The sequence below is a fragment of the Eubalaena glacialis genome, chromosome 14 (genome assembly GCF_028564815.1).
Source record: "Eubalaena glacialis isolate mEubGla1 chromosome 14, mEubGla1.1.hap2.+ XY, whole genome shotgun sequence".
NCBI lineage: Eukaryota > Metazoa > Chordata > Mammalia > Artiodactyla > Balaenidae > Eubalaena > Eubalaena glacialis.
The window spans coordinates 93,792,521-93,803,674 of NC_083729.1; the positions used below are offsets into that span (position 1 = coordinate 93,792,521).

The 11,154-nt window shown below is 42.5% G+C and overlaps 1 protein-coding gene across 4 annotated transcripts in view; it reads left to right on the forward strand.

Moving 5' to 3' along the window:
• The window catches only part of LIMS1 (LIM zinc finger domain containing 1), a 103,003-nt gene extending 92,973 nt beyond the window's left edge, over window positions 1-10,030 (forward strand). For 3 of the 4 annotated variants that reach the window (XM_061210508.1, XM_061210507.1, XM_061210506.1), the window contains exons 4-10: window positions 426-546; window positions 909-1,058; window positions 2,313-2,463; window positions 2,900-2,992; window positions 3,795-3,843; window positions 4,937-5,012; window positions 7,396-10,030. In XM_061210508.1, the coding sequence (XP_061066491.1) occupies window positions 426-546; window positions 909-1,058; window positions 2,313-2,463; window positions 2,900-2,992; window positions 3,795-3,843; window positions 4,937-5,012; window positions 7,396-7,510 (755 nt within the window). In that variant the 3' untranslated portion in view covers window positions 7,511-10,030. Of the gene's footprint in view, window positions 1-425; window positions 547-908; window positions 1,059-2,312; window positions 2,464-2,899; window positions 2,993-3,794; window positions 3,844-4,936; window positions 5,013-5,200; window positions 5,388-7,395 lie in introns of those variants that run through there. The other variant, XM_061210509.1, reaches the window with a different exon arrangement.
• Window positions 10,031-11,154: the final 1,124 nt, after the last annotated feature.

Here is an 11,154-nt window from a genome sequence, read left to right on the forward strand (position 1 = left end):
GCAGCCCGGGCGGCCTCAGCGGGGACCTTGAGACGCGCAGGGGTGGCCTGCGTGTCACACGGCAGGAGAGACTGGGGACACCGAGTAGCATGCTGACAAGGTTGAATGAAGGAAGAAATTAAGTATGTGGTACAAGAAAACGTGCGGTGGATTTCTGTTTTCTGTGTCCATGACCAGAAAAAACCAAAAAGACCTTCAGGAGAGGGAGAGCCCAGTACCCACTCTGGAAAAGCAGATTCAGAGATGTGATAGACAGCCTGAAAGTGTGGCGGCTACAGAACCCAAAACAAGGACTCAGATGACACGGAAGCACTTTTCTAGTAGCGCTTCGTGCGGGAGCCGCACACATGGGGAAAGGGGCAGGTGTTTTGCCGGCGGCTGAGGGCAGGGAAGCCGCGCTGCAGCCCGTGCGCTCCTCTCCGCAGGGGAATTCATCATCGGCCGAGTGATCAAAGCCATGAACAACAGCTGGCACCCCGAGTGTTTCCGCTGTGACCTCTGCCAGGGGGTCCTGGCAGACATCGGGTTTGTCAAGAGCGCCGGGAGGTAGGAGCAGGTCACCCTGTCACCTGTCGGGCACGGGTGGGCAGAGTGGCGCTCCGCGGTCGCGCGTGCTCCCTGGGGCCGCAGACACGGAGTTGGGGCGTGGGGCCCGGTGTCTGCGGGAGAGGCTACCACAGGGAGTTTCTCAGCCATCAATCTGGTCCTCTGGGAGGGATAAATAACTTTCCGTGTGAAAAGTCGGGGCTCGGTTCTGCTCTGTTAAGCCCAGCGGTGATGTTTAAAGAAATGGTTTCTTTAATTTCTTTTCATAGATATGGGAATCTTTTTTTTTTTTTTTAATTATTAGGAAGAACCTTAGATTTTAAATTTAAGTTTCTAAAACAGTTTTGTCTCTGTCTGTTTAGACATCTGTGTCGCCCCTGCCATAACCGAGAGAAAGCCCGAGGCCTTGGGAAATACATCTGCCAGAAGTGTCATGCCATCATTGACGAGCAGCCTCTGATATTCAAGAACGACCCCTACCATCCAGACCACTTCAACTGTGCCAACTGCGGGTATTGCAGTGTCTTCCTTTTCATTGTACGAATAGAGGGAGCCAGTGATCACACTGATCTACAGTCTTTCTGTTACTCTGGCACCCAAATCGGTTTCCTTCAACTTTTAATCTGGAAAACGTTAAACCTGTAGAAGAGTCAAGAGAATAATACATAGAGAACCGCCATACCCTTCATTTAGTTTCACCAGGCAACATGTTGCCACATTTGTGTGTGTGCGTGTACACATGAATGTATACACATACCTTTAAATAGTCAGCTCATATTAAAATATCCCTAATGATTCCCACAACTGTTTTTCATCACTACGTTCTTCCAATACAGGATCCCCCCACAAACAAAAAACTTACAAAAGTCTTATCTTCGTACGTGCATAACAGGGTGTGACAGAGTGTTATCTTAAATTACATTTGTTACTTTTGCTGTATTTACACCTAAAGGGAATTTTTTTTTTCCTCAAAAGCTCATGATAAATTGTTAGGCTATGAGCTTCGGCATCTGCCATCTAATATAAGAACTTAATGGAAAAGATACTTTACTGTGGTCAGCGTGACCATCCGTGCTAAGTTACGGTAGGGAGTGGAGAGCTGGGGTGAAGGCTGACAGACAGCTTCTTTTGGGAGTTCAGTTTCTACCTTATCTCGTCCTCTTGCCTGTCCTCCCTCGGTTCATTTTTCATGAGCACTTCTAAAGAATCTTTTAAAACCGATGAAATCCATCTTGCTTTGGGGCCATCTCTGTTTATGGACTCAGGAGCCTGAAGATAGTAGTGAACCTAAGCATCTGGTGGAGGAGCGGTCTGAGCATCTCGTTCGTGTATTTTCTGTTAACCTAAAGCTATTCTTAGCAGCTTGCTAGCGAGTGTCAGTAAGCGGAACTAGTCTCCAAACTCCTCGGTTATTTTGGGAAGATAATATCGGCGGGTCTGTCCTCACGACTGGGATCCTCCTCCCCAGCTTTTTAAGGAAGACGAGGGACTCTAAAGTGACAGCAGACAGGGGACGGTAGCTGTGGCCGGCGTGGTGGTGTGTGTCCGGCCTATCAACACTGCATGATGTTGATGTTTGGATACGAATCTGAAGCCTGTTCAAGCCTCTAGATCAGACTACTCTGACCACCTCCAAGGGGGAGAAAAGCAGCTACAGGGGTTGTCGCGGGTTCTCTTCGGAAACCTTCTCGGAGGCACATGGGCTGCACCCGTTGCCTGCCTTCCTGGCGGTGGCACTGCTCAGCTGGTCCCTTTCTCGTGGGCAGGAAGGAGCTGACCGCCGACGCCCGGGAGCTGAAGGGGGAGCTGTACTGCTTGCCGTGCCACGACAAGATGGGGGTCCCCATCTGTGGCGCCTGCCGCCGGCCCATCGAAGGGCGCGTGGTGAACGCCATGGGCAAGCAGTGGCACGTGGAGGTGAGTTCCCTGCGGAGGGGTGACCGGGGCCTTTGCACGCCCGAGGCTCAGGTGCACTGGCGAGGCTGGGAGATGCTGAGGGGCACGTGTGGACCTCATGGAAGACTAAGAACATAGACTCTACATGGCTCCGTGACCTCCAAGTGACGAGGCAAGCAGTGCTCTTGGTTCCTAGATCCTTGAGGGAAGAGGTGTCCTGGTCCAGCCCAGAGATGTGTCCCCACGTTCACCTCTGTCCTCACTCTGTGCTGTCGAGTCAAGGCCTCCGGATGCCTGGACGAAGGCTGGATGCACCACAGGGTCACCTGTGGCCCAAATGACATAAGCACCCCAGGCTGTCATGGATCTCCTCTGAGCTACTTCAGCTTTGGGGTTTTGCTTCACTGTGTAAATAAAACATGGCAATCCAAGTATGACCTAACGCAATTTCTTTCAGCATTTTGTTTGTGCCAAGTGTGAGAAACCGTTTCTCGGACATCGCCATTACGAGAGGAAGGGCCTGGCGTACTGTGAAACCCACTACAACCAGGTAGTGATGGGGCTCGTGGAATACTACACACACTTGTATGAACTTGAGCTTCTCAATGCTTAAGTACAAGGAGAGCTCTGGGAAAATGTACTTTGGGCTATAGCGATTGCTTTTTAACGTTTTATTTGGAAAATCATTTCAGGCTCGCAGAAAGGTTGTAAAATAAAAAATACAAAGAAAATACCTACCTGTTTTACTCAGGTTTACTACCTGCTTCATCATGTGTGTGTCCTGCCCTCTCTATGAAGACGACACTTATGTAAATGCACGTTTCATTATATACAAGTTTATGTACACATATAAACACACGCGTATTTTTTCTGAAGCATTTGATGATGAGTTCCCCATGGTCCTTTACCCCTAAATACTTCAGTGTACATTTCCCAAGAATACGGGAATCTCTTATGTAACCATGGTTATCTGTATTGATTACTTCAGTCTGTCCATTCCAGTTCTGTCACTTGACCCAATCAAGTCCTTCTGGCCTTTTTTCCGCTCCAGAACTGGACCCAGTGTGGGGTTTTCATGCTCCTTCAGCTTCCTGAAATCCAGAACATTTCCAGAGCCTTTGTTTGTTTTTGATCATGATGAAGAGTAAATTCTTTTCATTGTAGGAAGTAAAAACTAGTCAGTGAACTTTTACTGATTCTCTCTCTAGTAATGGCAAATTCTGGGTTTAGGTAGCCAGCTATTTGTTTTTAAGCTGTACAAAGAACTGAAATTATTTATATTAAGTGTTTGGTCTTCTGATGCTTAGTTGTAACACATCTTTACTTTTTTTTTTCTTTTTTTTCATTTTCAGCTATTTGGTGATGTTTGTTTCCACTGCAACCGTGTTATAGAAGGTGATGGTAAGTACCTGCAGGGATTTTAACCTGTAGGGCACCGTTTTGACACAAAAACCCTTGGGTCATGTGAAAATTGAAAAAGGTTGTTTGGAATGTGATGGTTATCAGTTACTTTTCCTCTTTCTTTGCATATTTCCCAAGTATTCTCTAGCAGGGAGATGCTAACTCCTCAGAGGTGGGCTTGTGGCTCGTTTGTGGTGATACTTTAGGCCAGTGCCATAGGGTCGTTACCATAGGAGCGGCTGACCCCAAGACCTCTTCTCCTTCCAGTTCCTCCTTCCGGAAGCTGCAGGGCGTGTTTCTTGGGAGCACTTAGGAAGGGTCCCCTGCACCCTGGCAGTTATCTCTAGGTGTTTCCAGGGCCTGCCCCCTCGTCCCTGATTGATGGGGACGGGAAGGAAGCAGCTGTGTTTGCCAATAGGCGCAGCAAGCTCTGCCAGAAGTTTCCTGGCGAAGTTGCAAACATTCCTGCTTCAGCCTCTGAGCAGAGAGCCTAACTCGGCAAACGCTTTCTGAAACACTGCCCGTGTGCCCTTCACGAAGGGGTGGGTTCAGGAAAGTGATCTCTAGTGCCTTTGGGAATAAATCTCATCCCCGCCCACGGGAGGCGGCTGCCAGAGGAGGGAAGCTCTTGCCTTAGTGTCGGCTTGGCAGACAGGCTCCTGCAGGCCGGTGACTTAGTGTCTGGACTTTGTTTTAATTACCTGCTGTGCTAGGCAAGCCGGGCCGCGCCCGTCACAGCTTGGCGGTTGGGGGCGGGGCTGGGGGGTGTCGGCGTGAAGACCTGGTACCTGCCGTTCGGATGCCTCACGGGAGAAGAAAACATGAACCACCAACACGGGTTGAAAAGGCAAAGGTGATCTTCCCTAAGGGGAAGCCTACAGTTGTGGCAGACAAATGCAGAGCTGGGCTTGTGTGTTCTAACAACGTGATGAGATAAATTAATGAATAACGTCGACCGATCCTGTGAACGTCAGTTAACGGCACGAGATTTTCAGTGCCGTGTGTGGCTCTTCGGTGAGAAAAGCCCTCGAGGAGGGCACCCAGCCCGGGACGGGCGGGTGCGCTGAGTGACGGCCCCCCTCCTGTCCCCTAGTGGTCTCCGCGCTCAACAAGGCCTGGTGCGTGCACTGCTTCGCCTGTTCCACCTGCAGCGCCAAGTTAACGCTCAAGTAAGTCCGCCCTCGGCTCCCGCGAGCGCCGCCACCAACACTTAGGGGGCGTTGTAAAAACATTCGCAGAGTTTAAAAAGAATGATCTGATGCCTTATTTCTTCTCTCTGTTCAGGCCTTCTAAGAGCAAAGGTTCTTCCTTTAATTGTTCCCTGTTTTCTCCTGTTCCTTCTCTGTCCTGCGCAAAGGGATAAGTTTGTTGAAATTGATCTAAAACCAGTCTGCAAACACTGTTATGAGAAAATGCCAGAAGAATTTAAGAGGCGACTTGCCAGACGGGAGAGAGAAGCAAAGGATAAGGACAAGCAGAAAAAGAAAAAGCCAGTCTGTTTGTAAACTTTTCTATCCCTCTGTCATCATTTTCACTGCTTTCTCCTTTGGTTAGTCCTTTAGAATATGTTTTCATTCTGTTTTTGTCTCTTGCTTTTTTCGTTACTTTCGGGCATGTATCTGTAGCCACCAGAGATTGAAATAGAAGCGTTTGTCCCATGTAGAGCTGGTCCTTTTGCCTAATTATTAAAGTTACACACCTTGAGAAGGGTTCACACTTAACACTGGCTTGTACTTCACTTTCGTCCCTGAACCTGTAGACTCTCAGCTCGTTTTTTTAATCACAATATGGTATAGATTTCTTTTTTCTTTTTCCAATGGATTCAAAGGGAAGAATTCTAATCTCCTAATAGATACTGGAAAAGTTTCAAAGTATTCTTGTCTGATAATTGCAGCTTTTAAAATCCTGGTTTTTGGTTTCTTTGCCTAAAATAATATAATTTGATCAATTCCAGTGTTGCATGTTCTAAGTTCTATATTAAACTGAATCCTCTCAGCATGTTTCCTGTCTAAGCAGAGACCCTCTAAGGTACATAATAAGATACAGCACCTCTGGTGTGTGTATGTGTGCTTTCATTCTCTGCCCACATACTACTGGTTATGAACTCATTTTCTTGATGTTTTCAAACTCAATTGTATTCCTGATTTTTATGGGAAATATTTCAATCTTTGAAATTCTCTTGAATTGCTAGCATGATTGTCCCAGTTCCTTCATAGTACCATTGTGTTCTGAGCTCTAAGAGTTTTTTATTGTTTAAAATTAAAGAGGAATTAAAATTCAGATATAAGATTAAAACAACGTAAGGTTTGTTTAGCAGTATCTCTGGGAGCAGGGATAATTTATTTCTTTTGTCAAAAACATGGCGGTTTTAATAGCTTTTGTTCTAAGAAGACTTTGGGAGAACTTTTAACTCAATGGTACTATTTAAATCAAACTGCCAGTTGAAATGTAACATCATTTGAATAACTGTCAGCATTAGGCTCTCTGAAAAACAGTAGAAAATAATTCCCATGTGGTGCTTTAAAATAAAAGATTTTTCACTTTAAATGTGTGGTCAGGAATTAACTTTGTCATTAATGTTGTTCTTTAAAATTATATCAGCAGATATAATAATTTGTCACAGCTGACAGTATATCACTGGACCTGTCCCACAAATGCTTCCTAAACGTAATTTCACAGAAAATGAGCAAGTTGTAAAGTTCTGCATTTGCTCCATTCACAATTAAGGACCCATGATTTCAACGGCGATAAGCCCTCATAACTGTCAGCTGGAGATGCATCACCCATAGCTAGGAGGCCGTCTCAACACCTGTCCACAATTGTTTTACAAGTGAATTGAGAGTGTGTATTGCCCTGGCTTTTTAAAAAGAGTTGAGTTCTCCGTATATACGCCATTCACAGATGTGACCACAGACCACAGGTCACAGGTGTGACCACCTGGTCCACTTGTGCTCTTGAAGAGTGATTTAAAGCTTTCTGTCAGACAGCCAACCAAAATAACCTATATATTATGTTAGATTTTTTTCAAGATGCTTGTTGTTGTTGTGGGGATGGGAGGCCAGGAAAGATGAAACCTCACAGCTACATGATATAAAATACTAAGTAAGATGACTTTGCCTTCAATAAAGAGAGGGTCGTTCAAATTACTGAAATACAGTTCTTTGCTTTGAATGACTGTTCTTTAAAAGTGCTCTCATGGTACTTTAAAATGTGATTGACTTTAATTATCTGAATTTTATTTACATTATATTCCCTGTATACTTAGCACAGACTAAAATGTATCAATAATATCCATTCTGTATTACACAGATAGATGTACAAGATCAATTTACAAGGGCAACTTTCTTCAAATGATATTGTGAATTTTTTATGTTTACCATAATGATTAGAATTGAGATTAGAATTAAAGTTTTTTGCTAATACGAATATAGATGTAATATGCATAGTGTCTTCATTTACTTCAGTAAAATTACTGCACATTATTTGTCTGTCTATATACAAATGTTGACTACATTTCCACTAATTTCTTTTTTATATTATTATTATCTTTAGGAATAAGTTTGTGGAGTTTGACATGAAGCCAGTCTGTAAGAAGTGCTATGAGAAATTTCCATTGGAGCTGAAAAAAAGACTTAAGAAGCTAGCTGAGACCTTAGGAAGGAAATAACTTCAGTTTATTTTTTCTCTTCTATGCAAAGATAAGAGATTACAACATTGCTTGACCTGATACACCCTTACTTAAAGCTGCATTGCAAAATAGTTGAGAGTGAAGAGGACCTATTGAATGGTTTTCTTCATCTCCTTTTTCTCATTAAAAAAAGTTTGTGTAATCATATTTAAAACATGGATGAGATCAAAATTTGCCTTTGTTAGTAACCCTTATCAATTTGAAATGTCAACTGTACTTAATAGCAAAAGAAACATGGTTAAATGTTAAATTTTAATTGAGGTCCAAAAAGTTAAATATAACTTTTAAAAATGAAAGTAAGGAGTCAGCTTTTACATGACTCAGATAAAAAATATAAACACTATTTAACTTTGTACTCAAAAGCAAATTAATTGCAACTGCAGTTTGGGAGGATATGAGAAAGAAAAACAACCAACCAAGAAAAACAGACCTTACAGAATCTTAGTACATTTATCAAACTAGTGGCTATAAAATGAATATACACATTACTAAGATAAGAAACAAGTATATTCAGAACTACTTGATTTGGGGATTTTTGTTGTTATGGTTAAATGCCATAATTACTATGCTTAGTTTTATATTTTATTCTCATTGTGAACTTCTTCATACAATTACTTAACATAGTAGTTATAGTTAGCTGATAGTATTCCTTTCTAAATTTTGTGCAAAAAAATTTATACTAGGTATTTGAAAATACAGTATACTTTACAATATTGGGAAAATGAAGTATTTTTTAATGTATTACAGCAATTATGCTTCTAAGGTTAAGGTCAAAGATGTAGTCTTAGAATAGGACATGAAATTAAATGTTACGTAGTTTGGAATGTATCACTTAAAAAAAAGTGAATGTATATGTATTGCTCATATTGCCTTTATAACCATGCTAATATCTATGCTTTATACATAAACGAACTTGCCTTGCCTTAGAAAAATACATACATTAATCAGGAATTCTGTTTCATACCTTACGAACTAAAAACAAGTGCATTGACTGAGATTTGTAAACTCAAATTCATTTACCACAGCTATGATTATATGTTAAAATTTTTTTCACTTTTTGGGGAAACACATTGAAATTAATTTCTGTAATCTTACTAGAAGAGAATGATGTTGATGTGTATTTCAAATTTTTCATTACAAATCTCATAATTAGATTTTATTTACTATAAGTAGGAGGTATAAATGACACTTTTAAATTGGAAGGGGAATGTTCAAGTATCAATTTTAGGTCAAAAGTAGTGAATTATTTTACTTTGTAAAAAGTTTTATCCTGAAGTTTCTGGACCAGTCTTTCCTGATAAACTTGTATGCAAAGCAAATTTTGTGAACGTTTTTTAAATGTTGCTGCTGCTATGTTATCATGTAAAAGAAAGTTGCCAAGATGGACTTAGGGGAAAATTATTGGTTTTTCCAAAAATTGCTGAAATATTGTTTTACCATTAAAAAAAAAATCTCAGGATGCTACCAGTCTGCCATTAAAATATTTGTATGCATGTATTTTTTAAACATTTGTGCATGCACTTTACAGAGTAAACTGTATTTCAGTTTTCAGTTAATTTATAACCAATTGCTTTATTTTTTAGTGTTCTTTTAGAGTTCAAAGAATTATCAGTGATTGAAGATAATCAATATATAGTTTAAAGACTGTGCTTAGAAGTCTGAAACTGTCTTTGCATTTGACAGCAAGAATCAAAATCCCTTCAGCGTGCCTTTGTCAGCTAATATATGACCAGCAACAAAAATCTTCAAAGTATTTATTAAATACTGTACTGTGGATACAGGCAGAAGAGTGCAGGGTTTTCAGTCTGGGGTCTTGAGGCTAAATCCCTAAATGCTCTCACACCAGAAATGCGGAGCACAAGACGCCCATCTGCCTGGGTTTCTCGTCACTGGGAAGAGGCAGGGGCTCAACTGCTGCCAGGCTCACGTCTCTCCTGCAGCCAGAGGCCCCACTGCTCACCCCTCTCATAAAACACGAGGTCGTATTTCCTGCAAGTCTGCCCCGTTGAGCCTCCAAGGCTGCGGGGTGTTTTATCCAGACACACACCTTCTCCACTGTAGGGGACACAGAGCCCTCACTCGTGGGGGAGGAAGGGCCGAACAGTTGTCAGTGGACGAGAGGACGGAATTGCTTACTTCACGGTGTTTCGCACGGCTTCCTCTGGCCGGAGAGAAACTCAGGCTAGTGAACAAATCTTGGCTTAAAATCCTACAAGGCAGTTTGAAATAATTCACTGTTTACCACTTCTAGGTGGTCTTTTTCTTATCAAGCCTCAGATAATTGGGAAAACGTTTGGGTACAAGTCAAACGTTCTTTGGATCATGTTCAAAGCCTTATTAACATTGTAACTGATGGTAGATCATTTTGCCTCATTTAGTTGCCAAAATAGCAATTTCTAAATTAAGGAAATTTTGAGGTCGGCTTACAGCATTGTTACTGTATTTCATTTTAGATTGTAAGCTCAGTGGCAGGGACACTATGTCAATAATTGTGTTTTTACATAGCAACCAGTGCAGTATACTCTTGGTGCTTAATAAATGTTCATAATTGTTAAAAATAACTGTTGTGTTTTGCTTAACTTGAATGGCTTTGAGACATGGAACCATGAGAATATAGGACTAGTGCTTAAGAAAGTTGTTTTGGAAACAACCTAAGCATCCATTGACGGATGAATGAATGAAAAAATGTGGTCTATATAACAATGGAATATTATTCAGCCAGAAATAAGACGGGAATCTTGCCATTTATGACAACGTGGATAGGACACTATGCTAAGTGAAATAACTCAGAGAAAGACAAATACTGTATGATCTCACTTATATGTGGAATCATTAAAAAAAAAACCAATAATCATAAAAAAAAACAAGAACAGACTGGTCGTTCTCAGAGGCGGGGTGGGAGGGTGCAGGTGGGCAAAATGGGTGAAGAGGGTCAAGAGATACAAACTCCAGTTATAAAATAAACAATTCATAGGGACATCATGTACAGCATGGTGACTATAGTTATTAATACTGAGTTGCACGTTTGAAAGTTGCTAAAAGAATAGATCTTAAAAGTTCTCATCATAAGAAAAGAATGTTAAAACTGCATGGTGGGGGGGCTTCCCTGGTGGCGCAGTGGTTGAGAATCTGCCTGCCAATGCAGGGGACACGGGTTCGAGCCCTGGTCTGGGAAGGTCCCACATGCCGCGGAGCAACTAAGCCCGTGTGCCACAATTACTGAGCCTGCGCGTCTGGAGCCTGTGCTCCGCAACAAGAGAGGCTGCGATAGTGAGAGGCCCGCGCACCGCGATGAAGAGTGGCCCCCGCTTGCCGCAACTGGAGAAAGCCCTCGTACAGAAACGAAGACCCAACACAGCCAAAAATAAATAAATAAATAAATAAAATTTAAAAACAAAAAACAAAAAACTGCATGGTGGGGACTTCCCTGGTGGCGCAGTGGTTAAGAATCCGCCTGCCAATGCAGGGGACACGGGTTCGATCCCTGGCCCGGGAAGATCCCACATGCCGCGGAGCAACTAAGCCCGTGCACCACAACTACTGAGCCTGCACTCTAGAGCCCGTGAGCCACAACTACTGAGCCCACATGCTGCAACTACGGAAGCCCGCGCACCTAGAGTCCG